The sequence below is a fragment of the Arachis hypogaea genome, chromosome 9 (assembly GCF_003086295.3).
Source record: "Arachis hypogaea cultivar Tifrunner chromosome 9, arahy.Tifrunner.gnm2.J5K5, whole genome shotgun sequence".
In the NCBI taxonomy this organism is placed as follows: Eukaryota; Viridiplantae; Streptophyta; class Magnoliopsida; order Fabales; family Fabaceae; genus Arachis; species Arachis hypogaea.
Window position 1 is genome coordinate 105085089 of NC_092044.1, and position 25666 is coordinate 105110754.

At 32.4% G+C, this 25666-nt stretch overlaps 2 protein-coding genes across 2 annotated transcripts; one reads left to right on the top strand and one right to left on the bottom strand.

Annotated features, from left to right (window-relative positions):
* Positions 1 to 14328: 14328 nt before the first annotated feature.
* Positions 14329 to 15527, bottom strand: LOC112709424 (26S proteasome non-ATPase regulatory subunit 11 homolog). The gene is made up of 5 exons (XM_025761309.1): positions 15516 to 15527; positions 15276 to 15296; positions 14822 to 14844; positions 14662 to 14725; positions 14329 to 14619 (listed from the first exon to the last, which is right to left on the bottom strand). Exons 1-5 carry the CDS (start codon positions 15525 to 15527, stop codon positions 14329 to 14331), a joined length of 411 nt encoding a protein of 136 aa, XP_025617094.1.
* A 7731-nt stretch (positions 15528 to 23258) lies between these two features.
* On the top strand, positions 23259 to 23783 carry LOC112709425 (uncharacterized). Its single transcript, XM_025761310.1, has one exon. It carries the CDS (start codon positions 23259 to 23261, stop codon positions 23781 to 23783), a length of 525 nt encoding a protein of 174 aa, XP_025617095.1.
* Positions 23784 to 25666: the final 1883 nt, after the last annotated feature.

A 25666-nucleotide genomic window follows, 5' to 3' on the forward strand; every position in this document is an offset into this window, starting at 1 on the left:
CTCTTGGACCCGACTTCTTTGGAAAGAAGTCTGTGTTGAGTCCGACCTCTTCTGAAGAGGTTGGTGAATAACGAAGGCCAATCTTTGGATTGGGCCTTTTGGTGTATTTGGATCTGGGCCTTAGTGTTGTGTTAGGGTATGAACAAAAATATTTTTATTTTTTGGATTAGATTTTAAAATTGAAGTAAACTCAGTTTTAGTTTTAATAGGATATTGAAATGAATTTGATCTATATCTACAAGTATTCACACAATAAATATTTTACAAAATTAATTTTAGTGCATAGTACTCAACTCAATTTCTTTTAAAAGTCTACATTTGCTGTGTATTTTGATTTTTTTACTTCATTTTTATGTTGGTGTTTCTCGTATTCTCTAAATATTCAATTATTGATTTTTATTTGACCAAATCAGTACTATTCTCTCGACATAAAATATGTTATCCAATTTTCTGTCATTTAAACAAAGAATCTATTATTCGATTTTAAAATTATTCTAGTATTTAATCTTAGACTAAAATCTTTTAAATTGAATAAATTGATAAAATAATAAAATAAAAAATTAATTTTTAAAAATAAAATAATAAAACATATATTTTATAAAAATTACAAATTTAATGATGTTAATTTTTATTTGATCATCTTAATATTTTTTATTTTAAAACATTTAAATTCTTTTTTTTTTAGATATTGTCTTTGAAATAAAAATAGAATTATTTATACACAATAATTAATCTTTTCAATGAAGTTTTTTAATTATTTTAGAAGATAAATCTTTATTGTAACAAAATCATTTTTTATATTCATTTTTTTTAACTAATTAAAATTTTCAGTTTCTAAATTTATTAAAAAATTAATATTCAACCTAAAAATATTTAAGTACAAATTAAAATTATGTCTAAATATATTTATTAGTTTTAGATTTGTACGTAAATCGTACTTGTGTGCTGAGGTTGTGTATTTGTACGTAAATCGTGTTAGGATTGTGGGCTTTAGGTTAAAAAACGTAACTCATGTTAAGGTGGAACGATTTACATACAACTTGAACAACACATTAGTCTGAGACGATTTATGTGCATTTGTCCAATAAATTTTATGTATAAATCGTCTTAGGATAACATGTTTCATGCATTATCTAACTCACATCACCTTAGGATGATTTATATATTATATAATTTAGGAGATTTACATTTTAAAATTTCATTTAAGGAATTCAGGTAAATTTGATCTTGTATTATTTTATTTAAATAAAAAAGCCAATTTAATATGATGTTAATCACTAGTGTTCATTATTCGTAAAAATTGGTTAACTTTAATATCAATATAAATTAAATTTAATTGTTCATCAAGTGAACATCACTAATGATGTTAATAGAAGAATTTTGTGAAAATAATATGATTTACATTTTAATTTTTTCAAGTAAACTTATTATTTTAAAATTTAGGGATTAAGTTCAATTGCACTATATTTTTAAATGTACTATAGAATTTCACTATAAAAATAATTTTATCTAACATTTATTAAAAATATAAATTTATTTACGGCCCCTTCCTAATAATTAATAATAAAATGTGGGAAAAAGGTAATGTGGTCATTTTTATTAACTAAATTATAATATAAGATAGTCAATATAGTTTCGTAAACAAAAATTTTCAAGCAATAACATAAAAGTTAACAATGGATAAACAATAAAGGGGTGTCTAGAAAAATAAATAATAAATTTTACATTGTTAATATTATTAATAAAAAATATTTATTAAAAATGAATAAAATATTAAATCGTAATTAATATTTTTGGATGAAAGCAGTTAAATTAAGATATATTTATGTCTAAATAAATGTAAAAAGAATTAATTCATAAATAGATGACAAAAATATATTAAGTAAAAAAATTTCATGATGATAACAAGATATTTCAAAATTTTATCTAACAAGGTGCCTTCTATGGTACCTATCATCTTATTGTACCTATGGTGACTACAAAGAAGTTTACCAATTAGTTGTGGACATTTGGTAATTGAAAGCGTATCACTAAAAGTATTGCTTAAAGAGAAAGTGTTACCCTTAATCGTTAACTTGGCTCTGATACCAAAATTTTTATTTGGATTTTTCTTTTAATTTCTTTTTCGAAATTTCTAAAAGTATTGACCATAATTTTTTAATCTTGTTTTAGTTTATAATATTCTTTTTTGCATGAATTATTGTATATAAAATCTTTTATCTGTTTGTCTTTTTCTTTAATATAATTTCTCAAATCCTCAATAACTTCTTTTATTTCTTCACTTTCTCCTGTTTCTAAATATCTGTTTAATTTTTCAATTTCATTCTCCATTTTTTCTTTTAACAGCTTTAATTCTTTTAAATCATAATATGGTGTTCCAGGCATTTATAAATTTTTTAAGTTTAGCTCCAGCTTGTTTATATTTGTTCTTATTTCTATCCTTTTTATTATAAGGTCATTAATTTCGAATTGAAGATTATTTAATTCTCTTTTATATTCCTTTATTTTACTTTTTAATTTTTTCGCCCTTTTTCTTTTTATTTTATTTTCTGGTCTTTCAATCTTTGTATACTTCATTAGTTATCTTAGAATTTCTGCAAATTCTATCATCGATTCATCATTATTTTCTAGAGATTCTATTAATTTTTCTAATATTTCAACTTCTCCTTTCAATTTGTCATAGATTATTTTTAGAGTTTCAAATGCTCTTTGATTTATTTCAGAAAACTGTAAATAATTCAACCGATTTTTTCTTTCAAAGAGTTCTTGTTTCTTGTCTTGATAGGTTACATATATTTTCTCTTTATTTATTGTCATAACTTAGTGTTTAGGGTTTCATTTAATTTTTCGACCTTTTTTGTTAATTCTTTTATTTCAGAATTTTCTTCTTTAATCTTTAACTTAGATAAACTTAAAGGGCTATTAATTTTGGATTCTCTTGTTTGAAAATTCGATGAAACTAATTTTCCTGATGGTTCTTTTAGTAAAAGAACTGGATTTTCAATAGCTTTATATTTTGGTATTTCTGTTTTTACAATTTTCTGAAATAATTCATCAACATAAATTCTTTCTCTGTTTTTAAATATTATACTATGATGGCTATTTGTTAAAGCATAATTTATTGCATATGTAATTGAAAATGGTTCATCGTCTTGTTCCATTAGATTCTTTCTGTGAAATTTATAAGCCAAACTTATAGATCTTCCAAGATTTTCAGTTGATAAAGGTATAGCATATCCAAGATGGGCATTGAATTTAACATTTACGTTTGCCAAGTTTCCATGAACAATTTCAATTATTTGATCTATTGGGTCATCAGTAATTCTTTTGTCACAGATTGCTAAGCTTATTGGTGAATTAATTCCTTTCATGTATGTAGATTTGATTAAGACTTGTATAGTACTAATATGAATCCATCCAATTTTAGATCTTTTTTGTTGATCCTTAATTTTCTCAATCTGTTTACTCAATTCTTCATCATTTATCAGAGCTATTTCAAGTTCTCCATTAGCAGATTTTATCTTTATAGGGGCTTCAAGTTGAATTTTTCCATAGTATATTATATTTTTTCTATTAAAAACTTCTTTTAAAAGATTTTGTTTATTAAAATTTTCATTTGATTTGAGATTTAATTCTGTTTTTAGAACAGCTTATTTTTCATTATCTAATAAGGCAGATAGTCTATAATAATCATATTCTTCCGTTAATTCTAGACTTTCTAAATAATTCATAGCTATGAGATTAAGATAAAGGCGTACCTTTCTGGAGAAAAACTTCTTTTATTTAGAATATTTTACATAAGATGTTTTTATCTCCAGAGGGGAGATTGTAGATACTAACTCTAGAGGGGAGTTTAGAATTGATTTTTCCTAAGGGAATTCTTCTTCAAACTATAGAATCGCCTCGGCCGCTTCCTCCTTGCTCTCCTAGCATATGAGTACTCTTAGCCTTCTGCTTTCTATTGTTTAATGCCTTCTACAATTGCCTAAGCAACCTATTTATAATGGTTGGGTCTGATGGACAATTCCCATCCTTACCCTTCTTATGACGTCATTGCTTACGTCATTGTTTATTATCTTGCACCAGCTACATTGTCGGTGCTCTATGACCTAAGCGCTTACGTCCCTATGCAATAATGTTGAGAGATGCTTCAGATGTGCTATCCTCCTCTTTCATCATGTGACCTTTAGATGCGTTGTCTTCTTCCTTTATCATGTGGGTTGATTCCGTTTTATTATTGCTTTCTTCAGATAACTCTGAGACACATAGCTGGCACTTGTGGTCTTCTCTGTCTTTTATCAAATAGTAGAGATTCCTCTTTATCCCTTCGGGGAGCTTTTCTAAGAGTCCAGATAAGTTGTAGAATGCTGATTCAAATTCCACTAAGAGTCTCATCTCTCTTTCTTCAATTTCATTCTTTTTACTGGACACAAGCAAAGTATTTCTGCTTTTATAATTGATTCTTGTGTGAGATTTCCTTGTTATCTTTTGAGTTCTTTCGAAGACCCTTGCTAGTGTGCTGGCTAGTCTTCCTTCATGACTGTAGATTGTTAAATCTTGAACTTGATCAATTGGTTGAAAATTTTCTGGGAAGACGGACATGAAGATCACTTGATGTGCTGGAATCAAGCATTCTTCTTCTTCATTAAAAATAGGTTGACTATTCGTAAATTTTAGGGATATATCCCTTGGATTTACGTTGTCAATCATATTTTAAATCTTTTTACTGCATCAATAAATCCTGCAGGAAACTCACTAATAATTTTCAAATCATTAAAAATTAAGATTGTATCAATTAATCCATACTGGAAAAACTGATAGGTGTCAGATGGGGAAGCCTCTGGAAATATAACCAGCTTTGTTAGCTGTTCTTTAGCAATAGGATAATATCCCAAGATCGCCCTCTTTTCTGCAGTCCAATTCAAGACTATGTTAAGGGTTTCTCTGAGATTTGATCTACAAACCCTTTTCTTTTCCTTGATTTCAGCCCTTGTAGGAATATTTCTTATTATCCCTGTTCTCTGGGTTTGAATTGGAGCTTTATCTGCTCTTTTTAGGGTTTGCTCTGGATGAAGAGCTTCATATTCTCTAAACGATTCCTTTGCCTCTTCCAGTGTTAAAAACCCTCCTTTATGAATTATCCTTGATTGCTGTGTAAATGGTGCTGCTTTTTCCCAGGCATCATATACTCCTTTCATAGGGCCATTATAAATTACATAATATTTTTTATCTTGGGTGGATTTTTTGATAATTTCAGCAATTGTTTTATTTTCTAGAATTTTTTCCTCACTTGATTTGTCCACCACGCTTAGCTGGCTGAACTCTGATGGTTTTGGTTGTTGTGTTGATTTCATTGCTTCGATGGCCTTCTTGAGGGATTGGATCTGTGTCCTTATTTGCTGACAATGCTTGCATTTTTCGAGTTCTTGTTCGTATTTTTGAATTTCTTGATTTAATGTGTTGTAGACGAACTCCATTCTCTTGTTAATGTATCTGCAATAACATTTTTGTCACTCTTAATATATTCAATTTTTATTGGATATTGTAACAAAAATAATTGCCATCTTACCAATCGTCCATGATTATAATCAACTTTCAAATTATATCGTATGAAACCTGTTAAATAACTTGAATCTGTCCTTAATGTAAATTCTTTGGGTAGTAAATCAATTTTTCATTTCTTAAGAGATTTAATTGCTGCTAGAGTTTCCCTTTCATGAGTAGTATATCTCTGTTCTGTTGGAGTAAAAGTCCCTGAAATATACCTGCAAAGTAATTCCTTTGGGGGATATTTAGAATCTAGTGATTCTTTTTCTTGTTCCAAACTTTTTATAGCTTTCTTAGCTTTTAAACATCCTGACCAGGTTATGTCTGAAGCATCTGTTTCTACTATTAAGTAGTCATTTTCTTCTGGAATATAAAGTTCTGGAAGTTTTTCACATAATTCTTTAATTCTTTGAATTTGTATGCTATCTTTTTCATCCCATTTCCATACTTTTTTAGTACTTATTTTTGGAAATAAGCTTTTAGTGTATTATGTTATATTCTTTAAAAATCCCTGATCAGAAATATAATTTATACACCCTAAAAATCTTTGTAATTGTTTTCTATCTTCTATTTTATTAGGAAATAAATTTACCTTTTCTAGAACATTTGGTTGAAGTTTTAGCTTTCCTTGAGTAGATAGAATTAATCCAAGGAACTCTATTTCTTGTTTTGCTATTCTTGCTTTCTTTTTAATAAGAACTAATCCTTTTTCCTTGCATCTTTCTAAAACTATTAATAATTTTTGAAGATGATCTTCTTTATCCTGTTTTGTAAAAATTAGTATATCATCAATGTATACTAAAACAAATTCATTTAACTCTTTTAGATTTTCTTCCATAAATCTTTGATAAATACCTGAGGCTTGCTTTAATCCGAATGGTAATACATTCCATTCATAAAGCAACACACTTGTTGATTCCTTTGTTGGGCAAGTAAAAGCAGTTAATTTCTTTATTTCTTCGTCTAAACGAAGTTGCCAATATCCTGATTTTGCATCAAGAGATGAAAACCAAGTTGCTCCTTTGATTTTTTCTAAAATAGAATCTTTCCTTAGAAGTTTATGAGCATCACTAATAGTTGCTTCATTCATTTTCTTATAGTTTATTACCATTCTTCGTTTTCCCCTTTTAATTTCATTATTGTTTTTAACGTAAAAAGCTGGAGCCGCATGAGGACTTTTACTTAATCTTATAATTCCTTTTTCCAAAAGGTCTTTACACTCTAATGAGAACTCTTCTCTATCTCTCGCGGAATAAGGAATTTTATTTGGGACATTTATCTCTTTTGTGGGATCTTTTAATTTAATGCTTACTAATTCGTTATTTGTATTTTTAATATCTAAAGGATTTTCAGCACAAATTTCATCCAAGAGTTCTTCTATTTTTATTTCAAGATTATTTTTTGGAATATTTATCTGAAAGTATAGATTTAAATAACATGTTTCTAATATAGAAAATCTTTTAAACTTTAAGATCTTATCTATAGTAGTAGTTGGTATTTTTATACGTTTTGATTTTTGATTTATTAAAGAATCGTGTGGAGCTTTTAAAACTATATATGTTAATTCTTGAATGAATGGATGATATAGCTTTAAAAAGTTATTTCCTATGATAAAATCCATTCCAGAATCTAACATATATATAGATGGAACAATGAACCTATAATTTTGAATAAAAATTTCAACCATCTCTGCTTTTTGGTCAATTTTATGGATTGATTTGTCAGCTATTCTAACTTTTAATGGTTTCTTTAATTTTTTCCAATCAAGTTTTATACTTGAACTAGCAAAGCATTGTGTTGCCCCAGAATCTATGAAAGCATTTATAAACTTTTCTGTTATTTTTATAGTAATAAATGTAGCATTATTACTCAGTCTTGGAGTCTGTTTCCGAGACATATTCAAAAATATAGTCTAAGTTATCATCAGATTCTTCTAATGGTTCCATGAAACAAGACTTAGCAATTTCTATTTGTTTAGTAAGATCCTTTTTATCCTTCTTTTTCGGGCATTCATTTGCGTAGTGTCCTTCTTCTTGGCAATACCAACATTTACAATTTTCTTTTTTATTCGGGCAATAGTTATTTCTTTGTCTTTTGTTTTTATTGTTATTTTCTTTTCTAAAATATCTCTTTTTTCTCCAGTTTGGATAGTGTTTTCTTCTTCTAAATTGATATTTTCTTTTTCTTTGAAGATTTTTATTAAGACCATATTTTTGAGGTATCTCCTCATTATTCTGACAGCAAATTCTGATTATATTTGCAAATCTTTTTTGAGTTGCTTCTTGCATACAACGTTCTTTTATTTTCTCTCTTATAGCAGAGGTTGCTCCACCAAAATTATTTTCAATTGTTCCTCTATTTATTTCTCTTATAAATCTTCCCATTATAAATTCATTAGCAGGATATGAAAGTTTTGTTATGTACATACTAAGATAATGATTTTTATCTTCTTCTTTTAATTTGTAATAATGTATTCTATATTCACATATATAGGACTCCACATTACATAAATCATATATCTGAATATTAGCTAAATGGTTTTTTGCTTCTTGATATTCTTTATTATAGACTTCTTGTCTATGATCTATAATATTTTTTCCAAAAAATTCTTTATATAGAATCATCATTATATATAATATCTTATCATAAGCTGTTGTTTTTGTTTCTAATTCTTCTATTATTTGGTTTTCTATTGATGTCATATAATCTCTTATAGTTCCTTTAGTATGAAACCCTATGTAATTCCAAATGTCCCTTCCAGACAATTCACCAAGTTTTGGATTAGTAAAGGCTTCTAATAAGAAGGAATTCAACCAGTTTTCGAAAATCTCTTTTTCGTTCTTTTTGCAGTCTAAATCGAGCATTCTTTCTCCTTCCATTTCCTGGATTTTAGGAACGTATTTTGATGGTATTTTTGCATATTTTGAATCTTTATTTATAAACCCTTTTTTAAAAGCATAATTATCAAAACCTGTTTCCCATTTAAATTGAGATTGATTATCCTTAGATGTTCCAGCTTCATTCTTTACTTGTATTGGAATAGCTGGTTCTTCGTCACTTGAATAATCTAGAATGTGTTCTTCATTTTCTATATTTTCAGAATTTACTAATTCTTCCTCTATTTGAAAACCATGTTCCATAATATTATTTTCTTGAGCCATTTTTAATTGTTTAAAAAGCATTATAACTTCTTCTAATTTTTCTTCAATATTCATAATTTTAGTGGTGGTTTTACTTTTAAATCTGTTATGTTAATTATGTTTTGAAATTTTTCTTCTTTGGGATTCTCTTTTTCCTTATTTCTTTGAAATTTTATGGATGTTAATATTTCTTCAAGCATATCTACTATAGAATTTAATTGTGGGTTAAAAGTATGATATAGATGTGGGGAATCATTTCCATGGTAACATTTTTTAGAAATTCCGTGTGAAAAATAAGTTTTTTCAGGTTTTTGAAGTCCTTCAATAAAACTTATAGTAAAATAAAGATTTTGAGAAAAATCATTTTGTATTGATTTTAAAAATTCGGTGTCATTACAGTTGACATTAGTTAAAATCATTAATTTTTGATCTATTAATTTTGATAACTTAATTATTTCTTCTTTTAAATCTTCTAATTTACTTTTTTCCATTAGGTGACGCTTTTCTTTGTATAAGATTACACTTTTAACTTAAAAGTATAACCTTAGCCACAATTAATTATCATAGTCATAGCCACCAGAAACTTGGCTATCTAACAATTAGGGAGAAACTGCGAAGCATACTTAAAACGGCAACGTTTCTTTGTTATATTATTTTATTATTGTAATGGCTTTCAAGTTCTAAATTCAACTACTCAAATTTGACTTTTTAATGTTATTTTAGAGATAATTTTAGTAATTTCAAATCTTACTTTAAGACAAATTACAACTCACAACTTACCCGTACTAAATAACATCATATTCCATTGTCATAGACGGTATACGGGATAATTTTCCTATTACTATACCATTTTGATCTAAGGAATTAAAAATAGAAAAAATTCTGCCATATGAGCAGCGTTAAGTTTAAACTAAATAAGATTGAAAGAAAATTATGCTCCAAATAAAATTCTAAAAGTCGATCGAGTATGCAGCAATGCAATGAGATACTCGACCATTTATTTATTTATTTTTTATTATTATTATAACTTTATTTCTGTACGAATTAGTGCATGACATTGAGTTGATTATATAATCAACCACAATTTGGTGGATGCTGACAAAGAGTATTCACGCATTTACAGTTACGAGTTGCAAAATCATGTCTACAATACGAGTCATCACGACAAGGTATTCGCACAACGTTTCTTGCATCACATATCCTGCACATATCTGCATGCATTTACCAAAAATATAATCAATTCAAACAAGAAATCATGCCTAATATAAAATATATTTTTTATTCTTAATATTTTTAATTTTTTTAAAAATTATTTAATTTTGTTTTTAATATTTTTTATTTATTTAATTTTATCTCTAATATTTTTTATTTATATCAAAATTATTTTAAAAGTTTTAAATTTATCACTAATATTTTACATAAAATTAACATTTAAGGATAATTTTAACATAAATATCAAATATTAAAAATAAAATTAAATACAACTAAATATTAAGAATATTTTTAAAAAAATCGTAACTATTAAAAATAAAAAGAGTAAATTATCAAATTAGTCCGTCAAAAACCACTTGTTTTTTAAATTGGTCTCTCTGAAATTTTTTTTAGTCAAATTCGTTTTTTAAATATTTTAAATTAGTCATGTTTGTCTTTTCGTTACTTTTTTTATTGATGGTGTCAAAATTTGTTAATGTGACTCTTTAAGTAATATCCCGATATATGCTTAAGAGTCTTAATTAATTATTAACATAATAAGTTTATGAAATTATATCAAATCAAAACTTAATTGAAGAAAACTTGAAACATTAGAATTTTTCAATTTAGGGTTGATTTGATTTAATTTCATAAACTAATCATATTAATAGAAGTAATAGAATAACTAATATGACTAATTTAAAATTTTTAAAAAATAAATTTAATTAAAAAAATTTCTAAAATCAATCTAAACAATAAATAATATTTTAGAGACTAATCTGATTATTTAATTAAATAAAAAATATACTTTAACTTAATATGTAAAATTATCACTTTGATACAAATTAATAAAAGCATGGTTTTGTAACCTGAAGATGAGATGATAAGAAAAGCCATGAAGAAGAGGGCGAGTGTAGCGGCAGAGTTTCTTGAAGTATTCTCCATTTTAATGATATGATGACCTTTGTTCCCTTGTCAAACGCTTTTATAATTGCTAACTACTAGACAATGCAAGATCAATAATAATAAACTAATAATATTAATAATAATAATAATAAAGTAAGGATATACGAGTTTTAATTGCATTAACTGCATTGACTAAAATTATTGTTCAAATTTGAATATTTTACTTTTATCTTTATCTTTATTTTTATCATTATAATAATACAAATAAAAAATTATAAGTATAATAATCTATCTGATGCACGTAATAAAATTAAAATTAAAATTTTAAATTATTTTATTAAAATTAATTTGAATCATAATGATTTAATTAATAAAAAAGTAGCATATCATACATTGTTTGTTTTTTCTTAATTCGATATTAAGTGTATTAACTTTAATATAGTTATTAATCGTTTTTATTAATCTACTCTAATGATTAGTACGTAACGACGCGACGGATTTATTTTTTATGTCATCTAATGCGCGTTAAGTTTGTTCACTTATTTACATTTAGGATTGTTTATGGGGTCTGTCTTTAATGAGCTCAAGTGTTTTGAGTTGTTGTGATAAACACATCCAATAATTTATAAACATAACCCAAATGGGGTTAAATAATAATTATTAAATTTTTACTTCTACTACAGATATTTTTAAAATTTATTTTGCTAACCCTAAATTTACTACTTTCACCCACTAACACACTCTCTACTCTCGTTCTCTTCCCTACCATCAGCCATCAGCCACAACAATAATCCCTATCCATAGCCATCGGCTTCTCTTTCTCTTCCCTTTTCACAGAATCCACTGCCATCAACAATAATCCCTACCCACTGCCGTCAGCCTCTCTTTCTCTTCTCTTTTCACATAACCCACGTCTACTGCCAATTTATTTGAGAATTCCCTTTTCAGCTTCAGAGTGCTGTCATTCTTTCTGCCTTTATCGTGCACCACGTCTTCCCGTTGTCCTCAACGCCGTCTCTCCTTTCATCGCTACACTTCAAGAGTTTTAATGGAGCCTCAGCCTCAGGTATGAACTTGGTTCATTTAGCTAATTTTTTGTTATCCCTTTATATTCTGCTGCATAAATCTGTTTTGTTGAAGTCATTTAATTGAGTTTTATTCTTATTTCATTCAATTAGTGATTTTGTTCGATTTACTTGGTTGTTTAAAATTTCTGAGTTAGGATTAAAAAATTTTGAGAATAATGAGAATAATGACTTTGACTGTTGTGAATAATGGCATTAATGGAATTACTCAATTATCACCGTACACTATTTCCGTCCCAAAAAATGGAAAACTTCAAGATCTGACTAGAGCTTTAAGCATTGCATGTTCTTTGGGGCTTGATGAAACCTTATTGGTGGCTGAAGTATATCTGTTCAGTTTAAAAATCTAATTTGAGGCCGGTTCTTTTCTTCTTTGAGTTTCATTATGTTATTTGATCAAAACAGTTTTGCTAAGAAATTCTTGGTATCCATGATATATTGTTTCCAATATATATTTTTTATGTCTTCTTTCTATAGAAATTAAATTTCTATAGAAAGGGGTTTATTGTGGCAGGAAAAAGAATGTGGAGGCTGCAATAGAAGTTGGAATCAAAGGTGTACATTTCAAGAGTGTTGATTTGCTTTGTGAAGAACTGTCTTTGATGGGGATTGAAATTATAGTTGATACAGATCATCAATAGATTTTTTTTCTCTGTATACAAAAATTCTTTGCATGTTAGAATTTGGAAAGGAGATATGATTGCATATTCAATCAACAACTATTTTTCTTGTTGGTAAATAGATAAAATGAAAAAAACTAATAATCATTAAAATAAGTCTTTATTTTAGTATGTCTGAGCTTATTAAACTAATAATCATAGTAGAGTAAATGTCCAAACTAGTGTTTTTAAATCTAAGATTATCGAATTAGCATTTTCAAAGTGTGATACTAATTACCTAAATATACATCAGTGTAATACTTCTATTTTAAACATTGATGACCAAATTGATGTTAAAGCTATTTAGAGGACTAATTTGAGACTTGAAAAAAAATATGATTAAGTTGAGGATTTTTACTTGATAATTACTGGTATGCCTAATTATATGTTGGGATTTTGGTTTTATTTGCAGGATTGACTCCTCAATTGAAGTCTACATTGGATAAAGTTGTTACTTCAAATAAGGTAGTTCTGTTTATGAAGGGAACTAAGGATTTTTCGCAGTGCGGATTCTCAAACACAGTGGTGCAGATATCAATGAATGAGGGATTGTCGAGGATTCCAAGATATCAATGAATGAGCCACTGAAAATAAAGATGCTTAGTTAAAATAATATACATGATAGTAGTTCATGAAGTTCTATCTTTGCAGGGGGAAAGAAAATCAAAGAAATTACTAGCAGCCATAGTTTCCTTTTCTTTTCTATTTTTAATGTGTATTTTGCTGAGAAAAAAATAAATAATGCATAGTTTGCCATTCTTATAGAAGAAGTGGATCTGAGTAGTACTGTAATGTATGGCATTTGTCAGTTCTCAGAAGTATGGACCATATTTCCAATTTGGGGTTAAGGTGTGCCAGAACTCCTCTTTGATTGTTGTACTAATAGTAGTTAATGCAGCCTTAATCTAACACAGGACCACTTTTTAAATTCTACTCAACACTAGTTCTCAGTTGTAACATTTCTTGTTTTAAAAGCTACTATCAAATAACCTGAACTGCAATTAAATATTTTGAAAACTAGTTTCAAATAACATAAATCGCAACAAGCAATTAATTGTCTTAAATAGTATCAAATAACATAAATTGCAAAACTAGATACCACAAACTAGTGTATACAAATAACAAATCATCTATGGTTGGTTGAGTGTAACATAAATAAAATATTTGATATTTGTTATTTATACATGTTTAATAATATTTATATTTGCCTTCATCTTAATGTTTCTTCAATTCCATCCTCACAACCATAACAATTATATAAAAAATCTACAAAAAACAAACACAACATAACCATCAATATCATCATGCCTAGAAACAGAACACCATGCATCATGTTCTGATTGAAGTTTTCAGATGAGGATCAATCAAACATTCTGGTAACAGCATCACATCCCTATTTCCTGATGTCATTTGAAGATTAGAATACAAAAAAAAAATAATACCACTATTTCCTAATGTCATTTGAAGATTAGAATACAAAATAATAATAATAATAATAATAATAATAATAATAATAATAATAATAATAATAATAATAATAATACCACGAAACTGTGCAGCTAGCTAAGAGAAAATAATATATGATAGGGAGATAATAAAAAAATCAACCCAAACACCTCAAAAAGAACTAATCTCCCATATCAGGTAGAATATCTTGTATGTACAATACAATCTATCATTCACAGTAGCCATCATAGAGGATGATATGATCCCTGATATTAATAATTTAGACTGGTAATAATAATACAGACGACAAGTAATATAGTTTACTGCACCGACAGTAGGTTATTTTGGGCATCCCTAATCCTTCTCCTCAGCATGCAGTAGTCCACTCTGCAGATCTATGGCACCTTGCTGTGCCGGCGGCACATAAATAGCATTTGCAGCTGTTCTTGCTGCTATGAGTGCAGCTTTTGCCTTTGGAAGGTTCCTTAATGAGAAGTGTAGCTTGCTTTCCAGCAATTCTATGTCTACAAGTAGAAGCTTGTCATCTAATCTTCTAACCTCTTTGACAGAGCTGGAGAGTAAAGTCAAAGCTTCTGAAAACTCCTTATTTTCCATTAGAAGTGTTGCAAGCCTTACCTCAACTCTCTGCCTCAAGAACGTACACTTCTCAGCACGAGTCTATTACACCATTTCTTTGCAGAGTGCAATTTGAAGAGCAGATTTTCCTGGAATTTTAGCAACTGGACAAGAGCTGCAAAACACACATACATAGTGTCTTCCACATTAAAAACCACCAAAATGGTGAGATTCGAAATCCAATATCAGTAATGTCACTATTTCAAATTACAAGCTCAGATCCATTTCCAAAAGCTAAAGGAAACAATAACATACACAATTAGTATTATTGCAACTACTGAAAATCTAACATGTTCCACAACCTATGGTGTCGAAACACTTCATTTTTGTTCAACTATGCATATCAAATGTGCATATGCATCAAATACTAACATTTTAAACTTCTTACATTGTCAATAACTTTTTCATAAATTTCAGAATACACATATGCAACATAGTATACCACTAGTTTAAAGCAAAAAATGTAAACAAAACACAATAAAAAGCCTTCAGGTATTTTCATAAACTTTTTTATTTTTACAAAGTTTGAATTTATTCTACTCACTGTTGATAGCTCATGGGTATTCAATAATCAATTTGATATAAATCCAATCACCAATTTTCACATCACCATAACAGAGTCAATAAAAGATTGATCTTCTGTACCAATTTTCACAACTGGATACTGGAATGACGAACTCAAGAAGCTGCAACAAGTAATTTAAAGTTATAGAGATAATATTAAAAAATCTTAACTTTAATTCAGTTCCTGTTCCTTTCAAATCAACAATTATAGCCCCAGATAGTGAGATTCTCAGCAATAGTGAACATCACTTACCACAAAAAATTTCTATTTTGCAAACATTAAATCAAAATATATAACAAAAGAAACTTTGTTAAAAAAAATTGGAAAAGGGGGTAAGTACCTGTGGAGTCATGACTCGAAGAAGTAGGTCATGGAGTCGTTGTGGAAGAAGGCAGAGGATAGTGGGTAGAGGAAGAAGCATAGGGACATCGCAAAGAGGAAGAAGGCAGACGCAAAGGGGGTAGAAGAAGAAAAGGAGATTCATCATGATGTGGAAGAAGGCAGAGAATAGTGGGTAGAGGAAGAGGAGAGGGACGTCGCGAAGAGGAAGAAGACAGACGGAAAAGGGGTAGGAGAGAAAACAGAAGTTCATCGTTTGACCAAGAAGACAGAGGAGGTGGGCAGAGGAAGGGCTCATCGTTGTAGCAAGTAGGGTTTGATTCTAAAATTTTATAGTGGACAATTGTAAAATATCAAAACAGTTGTTGTGTTTAAGTGTAATTTTTAATAAATTAATAATAATTTAAATATAAACCATTAGATTGTTTGTCAATCTAATCTAACGCTTTAAATTGAATGGTGCATTAGATAAGCTCATAAGAGGTGGGATGATTTTAGACAGACCCTGTTTATGGGGGTTGGTTGTAACAAATAGCAGTTAGACCTCAATTATGATGAATTTTATGATCTGGTTAGAAAAAGAGAGGAATTACTAGGTAGATTTATAAAAATAGGTGAAGTAGTTAAATGAGTGGGTTAGGGAGTTTTTTCCTGTGATTGTGTTTGGAGTTGAGTTAAATGAATTATGCCTGTATTTGTGTTTGTAATATCTATTTAATTTAATTTTTATTTTTATCATATGTTATAGTTAATTTTAAAATATTTATTTAATACACTATGTGCTAATACTAAGAGTATTTTTTAAAAAGATAAGATATAACATAAACAAATATATTAAATAAAAGGTTAAACCAATATGCTTACCAATGCATTTGTTAAGTTTTGTAAATTGGAGAATAAGTATGTATTCCATATTCGGTTGCTTGGTGATCACGTAGATAATTAAGTAATTGGGTTACAAATTGATCTCATAGTGTACACCTTATTTTTTCCTCATTTCTAAATAAAAATGGGAAATTAAGAGAAATAAGTAGTGATGTATCATGAAAAAGATAAAAGATTTTGTATATGAATAGATAATTGTTACAAAACAAAATCTTGTTGTGAAATATTAAAATTTTACGTACTGCAAATCATGAAGATCAATGATAAACCACTATTTTATAGTTTATCTTATTCTAAATTGAGTGGATTTTGTCAATTCTTCACACACTTATTCATGTAAACTGTATGGTTTCACAAATCCTTCCTAATTTTGCAACATGATTAAAAACTTGCTTCCTAGGCCTTTAATTTGTTGATTTTTAATTCTCCTTTATTACCATTCGATGCCGTGATGTGTTTGTGAAGTGTTTTCAGGTTTACAGGGCATGAATAGCTTAAAGGATGAAGAGGAGGCATGTCAAAGTGGAAGGAACACAAGAAACTAAAGAGATTGGAAGCGAGCAGCAACACGCATGCATGGCTGACGCAAGCAGCGACGGGCACACATGGCTGATGCGTGCGCGCACATTGGCGCATTTTCAGTGACGCGTATGCGTGACCGACCCGTACGCGTGACAAGCGCAAATGACCAGTGACCTGTACGCGTAGCCAACGCGTACGCGTGACAGAGCGTCACATGCTGCACTATCAAAACTCGCTGGGAGCGATTTCTGAGCTGATTTGGACCCAGTTTCAAGCCCAAAAACGAAGACTAGAGGCAGGGGTGCAGCTGAGACTTGGGGAACACCTTTCACTTTAGTTTAGTTTTGAGTTTTTGAATTCTAGAGAGAGAAAATCACCACTTCTCCTAGGGTTCTTAGTTTTTCTGAATTTTGCTTTTGGATTGGATTTAGAGAGAGTTGTTACTACCTTCGACAGAAGTCTTCATCGTTATAGTTTGCATTTCTATTACCTTTACTCTTTTGTTTTCCATTTAGTTATTGGTACTCATATTTGTATTTTGTCAATTTTGAGTTATTAATGCAATGAACCATTTTCATATCTAATTCCATTACTTGTTTGATTTCTTTTAATTAATTATCAGTTCCAAATTTGTTTTTATTGATTTAATTTCATTACCATGTCTCCTGCTTGCTCTTATTCCATCATTGTTGAAAATAGCATTCATGTTATAATTTAAAACTCCCAACTTGGCTTGGTAGTTGATTAATTAGAAACACTTGAGTTGGGGTGCTCAAGTATAAATAGGTAATTGAAATTGCTGGCTAACTCTATTTTCACTAACTCTAGTCCTTCCATAGGAAGTGACTAGGACTTGTGAGTTAGAGTTAGTGCTACCCATTTGACCTTCCTCTGTAACTGCAAGGGGATAACTAAGTGGAAGCAATAACTTTCACTATTATACTTGGGAAAACTAACAAGAATAGAAGCTTCAATTGATTTTCTCCAAACCAAGGCCTTTTCTTTTAACTACACAACATCTCTTGTTAATTGCTCTTTGCGTTAATTTTCAGCTAATTATTTTTCCATTTTCAAACTTCAAAAATTACTCGAAAAATTCCTAACCAATAAATTGCACATTGTGTCAAATCTTTGGGAGATGACCTGGGAATTCTACTCCCAGTTATTTATTCTAAATTGTGACACCCTTTTTAAATTGATAGTGGAATCTTCGTCGGTTAAGATTGTACTTGCAACGCTGCTTTTATTTAAATTTTTTAAGCAGTTTTTTCTGCCCGTCAATTTTTGGCGACGTTGTCGGGGAGTTGCAACAGTGTGCTAAATTATTGGTTGGTGTAAATATTTTTTATATTTACATAATTGCAATTTTTATTTTATTTGTGTGTTTTCTGTTTGTTAATAGTAACTACTATTTATTTTTCTTAGCATATTTTATTACCATGAGCTATATGTTTCTTTCATTGAATGACGCGTTCATTACCGGATCCGAGCCTAGCCGCGTTTAATCCTGAAATCGAAAAGACTATTTCACGTATTAGGCGGGCTCAGCGTCGGTTAGCCTCTGAGGGCAGTGAAGGGGTTTCTACCAATTCACCAGTTCTATCTGAGATTGAGTCTGAAGCGTCATTTAAGGAAGAAACTAGTTCCTTTTCTACTAATTCTATTAATGCCTCTTCTGTTGATTTAAGTGCAGGTACTATGGCAGAGCCTAGAAGGATTACTCTCAAGGAGGCGGGAGCTCCGAACTTTACCGTGCAACCATATCAAGCGCGTCATCCAAATCTGACTGCTGGCTTTGAACTGAAGACTGCTCTGATCAATCTATTGCCTAAGTTTCATGGCTTACCTGCTCAAGAGCCTATCAAGCACCTTAGGAATTTTCAGACAGCCTGCTCAACTACTAAACGGCATGGTGCTGATGAGATTGCCATCTGGCTATATGCCTTCCCATTTTCTCTGGAGAGAAAGGCCAAGGAGTGATTCTACACTCAATCGGAAGCTGTTGTTGCTAATTGGGACTCGCTTAGAAGGGAGTTCCTAGACAAGTTCTTTCCAGCAGAAGTTACAGATAGATTAAGGAAGGAGATTTCCTACGTCATTCAAAATTAGAAACTCTATATAAGTATTGGAAACGTTTCAGGAATCTCCTAGACTCATGTTCCCACCACAAGATTGATCAGTTGGTGTTGATTAGCTATTTCTGCCAAGGCATGAAGCCTCAAGAGAAGACTCTATTAGATGCTGCGAGTAATGGATCTCTGATGAAGTACAAGATGGTGACAGAAGCGTGGCAACTGATCACCAATCTAGCTGAGTCTACCCACAATGCAAAGCAAATGACTAATTATCCCAAGGCTGTTGTAGCAGTTTCTTCTAGTAGTGAGACCGCTGCTCTCACCAAGACTCTGGGAGAGATGACCAATATACTAAAGTAGCTCCAGCTGAATCAACAACAACCTTAGCCTCCTCCACAGCAGCAATGTCAACAATTAGTCCCTCAGAGAGTGTGTGGAATATGCGCTTGCTTCTTCCACTACACTGATGAATGTCCACAACTTCAGGAGGACAACACCTTGGCAGCTACAAATGCTTATTACAACCGTCCGAATCAAGCGTACTATTAACAAGGCAGTAATTATAACCAAGGTGGTAACTACAATAAAGGTTAGCAGACAATTCCAACCAAGGATGGAGAGACAATTCCAACCAAGCTTAAAGAGACAATTCCTACTAAGGATGGAGGGATAACTACAACCAAGGAAGCAGAGACAATGGTGGAAATCAAAGGTGGAATAACAACAACTATCAACAAAACAGGAATCAACAAAATCCTCTATACCGAGCACCTCACCAAAGGTAAGCCCAAGCACCTCAATTCAACCAACCACAAGCCCCTCAAATTACCTACCCCCCTTCAATCCCCAATGATGAGATGCTTTGCTCTCTTATGCAAGGACAAAAGGAGCTTCAAGCCATAGTTGTCTATGACATCAATGGTCTTACTTCTGCCATCCAAGCTCTTCTATCCCGTATGGAACCACCATCTACCCCAAACAATCAACCTTCAAGCTCTAATGCACTTCCCTCTCAACCTTTACCTAACCCCAAGGGTGGAATCAATGCCATCACATTGAGGTCCAGAACTACATTGCAAGAGAGGAGTCCCGAGGAACCAAGCAAAAGAGAAAATAATCCAGTTGAAGACGTTGTTGAGGTAGAAGATGTTGAAGAAGAGGATGAAGTACAAGATCTGGTTGAAGAAGAAGTCGCTCAACCAAGGAATGGAATATATAAGGAAGATGATACTGTGAGAGAAGCCATTCCCATTCCTTTTCCACACCTTGCTAGGAGGTCAAAGAAGCAAGTGGAGCTAGATCCCAAGATGGTGGAGATCTTCAAAAAGGTTGAGGTAACTATTCCCCTTTTTGATGCTATTAGCCAAGTACCTAAATATGCTAAGTTTCTAAAAGATTTGTACATGCATAAAGATAAGATAAATAAATTAAAAACTATTCCTTTAGGTAGCTCCATTTCTACTTTAATGGGTGCTATACCGGAAAAATATGGTGATCCCAGTCCATGTATGGTTACTTGCATTACAGGGGGTGTACAATTTAATGATTGCATGTGTGATTTAGGTGCATGTGTTAGTATTATGCCATTATCTGTATATGATGCCTTGAGGCTCCCACCCTTGAAAAGGTCGGCAGCACGTTTTGTTTTGGCAGATAAGAGCATAATTTCAGTGGTTGGCATTGCGGAAGACGTCCTGGTGAGCATTAAGGGGCTGACGTTTCCTATCGACTTTTACATTCTAGAGATGCCCCTTTGTCCATCTTGCTTGGAAGGCCATTCCTGAAGACTTCGCGGTACAAGTTGGATGCCTTCTCGGGTACCTATTTTTTTGAGATAGATGGTAGAGCAGTGAGCTTCAACCTAGATGAAGCCATGAAGCACCCACCGGAAGATCACTCCATCTTCCAGTGTGACATTATTGATGATATTGTAGCTGAAGTTCACCAAGAGGCTGTAGAAGAAGAGACCATGGAGCAAGGTGCAAGTGTGGGGAAGTCCTCTGAGTATATTGAAGATGCCTTGCTACCCCTAGTGGTTCCAGATGATCAAGTGCCAAGCCATGAGCTGAAAATGGATTTGAAGCCCCTTCCACCTCACCTCAAGTATGCTTACTTTGAGGACAATCAACAGCTCCCAGTAATTATTGCAAAGGAACTCACTTCCCAACAAGAGGAGCAACTGCTTAGTGTGCTGAGAAGACACAAGAAAGCTATTGGGTGGAGTTTGGCAGACATAGTAGGTATCAGCTCTCAAGTCTGTGAGCATCGGATTTTCCTAGAGGAGGGAGCAAAGCCTATCCATTAACCTCAAAGGCGGTTGAACCCCACCATTTTAGAAGTTGTCAAGAAGGAATTGACCAGACTGCTTGAAGTCAACGGTTATCCCAGTACAGGTGGTTCCAAAGAAGTCTGGCGTCACCACAGTGAAGAATGAGCATGGGGAACTCATGGCCACCAGAGTGCAGAATTCTTGGAGGGTGTGCATTGACTATAGGCGTTTGAACCAAGCCACTCGCAAGGATCATTACCCATTGCCTTTCATCGATCAAATGCTTGATCACCTGTCAGGTAAATCACACTACTGATTTCTAGATGGTTATACAGGTTGTTTTCAAATCCATATAGCTCTAGAAGATCAGGAGAAAACTACTTTTACATGCCCCTTTGGAACATATGCATATAAGAGAATGTCTTTTGGCTTATGTAATACACCAGCTACGTTTCAGAAGTGCATGATGAGTATTTTCTCAGATATTCTTGAGAATTGTATGGAAGTTTTTATGGATGACTTTAGTGTTTATGGTGATTCGTTTGACCTTTTCTTGGATAGTTTAGCTAAAGTATTAGAAAGATTTACTAGTTCAAACCTTGTACTTAATTTAGAAAAATGTCATTTTATGGTGAAGCAAGGTATTGTTCTAGGGCATGTTGTTTCTAATATTGGTATATTTGTTGATCCTGCAAAGGTAAATGTTATTCTGGTTTACCTTACCCCTCCTCTGTGAGGGAAGTCTGTTTGTTTCTTGGTCATGCAGGTTTCTACCGGCAATTTATCAAGGACTTCAGTAAGGTAGCACTGCCTTTGTCCCGTTTGCTGTAGAAAGACGTAGAGTTTGAGTTGAGTAAAGATTCCATGGAGGCATTCGATAAGTTGAAGATTGCCTTGACCCAAGATCCTATTGTGAGAGGGCCCGACTGGAGTAGGCCGTTCGAGATCATGTGCGACGAATCCAACTATGCGGTAGGAGCAGCGCTGGCTCAGCGCGAAGGTAAGGACCCATATATTATTGCTTATGCTTCTAAAACTCTAGATGGTGCCCAGTTTAACTATACTACCACTGAAAAAGAATTGTTGGCTATTGTCTTTGCTTTGGATAAATTCTGAGCTTATTTACTTGGAACTAAGGTGGTAGTATATTCAAACCATGCAGCCTTGAAATATCTATTAGCTAAGAAAGAGTCAAAACAAAGGTTAATCTGTTGGATATTTTTGTTGCAAGAATTTGATTTAGAAATCAAAGATAGAAGTGGTTCCCAAAATTTAGTGGCGGGCCACTTGAGTTCCCTTGAACATATTAAAAGTGATTTCACTCCTATCAATGATGCATTTCCACTTGATAGCTTGCAAGCAATATCTGAGGTGGCTCATTGGTATGCACCTATTGCTAATTATTTGGTTAGTTGTACCTTTCCTCCTAATTTTACTAAGCATCAAAAGGACAAGCTTAAAAGCGAGTCCAAGTAATATATATGGGATGACCCATATTTGTGGAGATGTGGTGTTGACCAAATAATTAGAAGGTGTGTGCCACAATCCAAATTCCAGTCAATTTTGGAGGCCTGCCACTCTTCTGAGAGTGGTGGACATTTTGGTCCTCAAAGAACTGCTATACAAATTTTAGACTACGGATTTTAGTGGCCTACACTTTTTAAGGATGCTAGTATTTTCTATGACTCTTGCCCCCAATGCCAAAGGTTTGGAAATATATCCAAAAGGGATAAAATGCCCCCAAAAACTTATGTTGTTTTTTGAAATTTTTTATGTTTGGAGCATTGACTTCATGGGTCCATTTTCAAATTCCAATGGTTTCTTATACATTCTGTTAGCTGTTGACTATGTTTCTAAATGGGTGGAAGCAATTCTCACCCGTACTAATGATGCTAACGTTGTTATTTCTTTTGTTCGAAATAATATTATTTGTCACTTTGGATCACCACGAGCAATCGTGAGTGATCAAGGCTCTCATTTTTGTAACATGAGAATGACAGGTCTGCTGAAGAAACAAGGCATCATTCACAAGGTGGTGACAGCTTACCATCCCCAGACCAATGGACAAGTTGAGGTATCTAATAGGGAGATCAAGCGCATACTAGAGAAGATCGTAAAGCCTCATCGGAAGGATTGGAGTGCTAGACTAGCAGATACGCTATGGGCTTATCGAACTGCGTACAAGACACCCATCAGCATGAGTCAGTTCCGCCTTGTCTACGGAAAGGCTTGTCACCTTCTGGTGGAGGTGGAACACAAGGCATACTGGGCGGTGAAGGAATGCAACTTAGAATTGGAGGGAGCCGGAATTGAAAGAAAGCTGCAACTACAAGAATTAGAATGCCTTCGACTGGAGGTGTATGAGAACTCACGGCTCTATAAGGAAAAGGTGAAGGCGGTACATGACAAGAACATTAAGAGAAGAAAGTTTAGAGTTGGGGATTTAGTCCTCCTCTATAACTCAAGGTTGCGACTAATGCCAAGCAAGTTGAGATCAAGGAAGGGAAGGACCCTATAGGGTGGAAAAAGCTGAGCCATATGGAGTCTTCCACCTGAGTCACCCTTCAAGCCACACATTCTTCAAAGTCAATGGCCACCGGTTGAAGCTATATCATGGTGAGAAGATGAAGAACAACAAGGAACTAGAGATCTTCCTCTTGAAGGATCCAGCACAGGAAGAGGACTGAGCTTATGGACCGTCCAACTTAAGGACGTTAAACAAAAGTGCTAGGTGGGAGGCAACCCACTATGATATGATCTTCCCTTTTTATTAGTTTCATTTTATTTATAATAGTGTTAATTTCCAGTTCTGGATGTTTACGTTTAATTTTCTATAGTTTTATATAAAAGAAAATGTGCCTACAACGCGCAAGCGTCTATGACGTGCACGCGTCATATGTAGGTGCACAAATTAAAAATGGGCAGAGAGTTACGTTGGAAACGCGCGGGAGTGGTGCCTGGCGCACAAGCCGACCCACGCATACGCGTGGGCTGCAAATTGGCGTAAATTGGCAAAATGGGCAGAGAGGTGTGCGGACTTAGTGCTGGTAAAGGTGCGTCCAGCACAACCAATGGCCACGCATACGCGTGACCGACGCTTACGCGTCACATGGATTTTGGCCTACCCACGCATACGCGTGGGCGACGCGTGCGAGTCATATGCGCCTCGTCACTTAATCAATGCGCCGCCCAGACTATCTTTCTTCCACTTTTCTTTTCTTTTTCAAATCCTAATTCTCCTCTTTTCTTCTCCCCTCTTCCTTCTTCATTCTTTCTACTTCTTCCCTCGTTGTTCCTCCTTTCTCTCATTACCACCGGAGACCCCCAACTCTGACAGCTACAATTTTCTTTCCTTTTTCTTCTTCTATTCATACTCCACTTCTCTCATTCTTACTCCCATTTACTCCCATACTTCCAACTTCTCTTTAAGGTTTCTTTTTCTCTCCCTTCTACTCTTTCATTATTATTTTACTTATTGCTTTTGATTATTTTATTTATTTTTAATTTTATATTAGCTTTGTTATTTTTAATTCCTCTTTCATTCTTTTATTTTACATTTTTATGTTAGTGTTGGAGTTTTATTTGGGTGATTATTTTGCTATATCTTAGCTTGTGGATATTATAAAGAGTGCTTTGACAATTAACATTTTATTTTAGGTCTCATATATGCTTGGATTAATTAGCTTGGTTCCTATTTTTTAAATTGCACACCAAGTGTTTGTGAAAAAGCTCTCATGGCATTTTGAATTCTTTTAAATTTTCTTCTTACACTTTAATGCCTCTTTTTCACAACCCTTACAATCCATGTGTATTAAGTATATTAGTCATTAATTGTCAACATAGAAGTACTCATTATTTTGTTGCATGTGACTATTCACGATGCTCTTGATACTTAAACTAGGCTTTTCATGCTTGTTACTTGCATGCTTTTAACCATCTTGCATCTAGTTGTTATCATATGCCTTCATGATTTTAATTGATGTCTCATGTGCATGTTGTAGCTACCATGCATTTAAGACATTATTTATTTTTTTTGGCATTCATTATCATTTGGACTTTCTTCCTTCTAGTTTTTAGCTATCTATATTTGACTTTACTTCTCTTTCTTCCTTCCTTAGGATGGCCACCAAGAGCATCTCAGCCCAAGCACTCACCTTGGAGGCTCACGTGTGGGCACAGATTATGTCCAACTACATCTTTTCGAGCACTCACGAGTTCACCTTCACCGCTGACATGGCAGTTCTGATCTGGTGCATCCTCACAGAGCAACCCTTCAACTTGCCCCGACTCATCCGGCAGGCTATAGGATACGTGCAGATTGCAAACAACCTACCTTTTTCTGCACTGGTTACAGACTTGGTATCTGTAGCGGGAGTTTCCTATCGGGCTGGAGATATGAAG

Excerpts from the sequence above, each read along its gene's own strand:
- LOC112709424 (XM_025761309.1), bottom strand. Across the intron at positions 14,845-15,275 it reads TTCTTGAGTTCGTCATTCCA|CTTTTGGAAATGGATCTGAG; the intron begins GTATCCAGTTGT and ends TGTTTCCTTTAG. Across the intron at positions 14,620-14,661 it reads TTGCACTCTGCAAAGAAATG|AGAGTTGAGGTAAGGCTTGC; the intron begins GTGTAATAGACT and ends TTCTTGAGGCAG.
- LOC112709425 (XM_025761310.1), top strand. The coding sequence starts at position 23,259 with ATGACAGGTCTGCTGAAGAAACAAGGCATCATTCACAAGGTGGTGACA.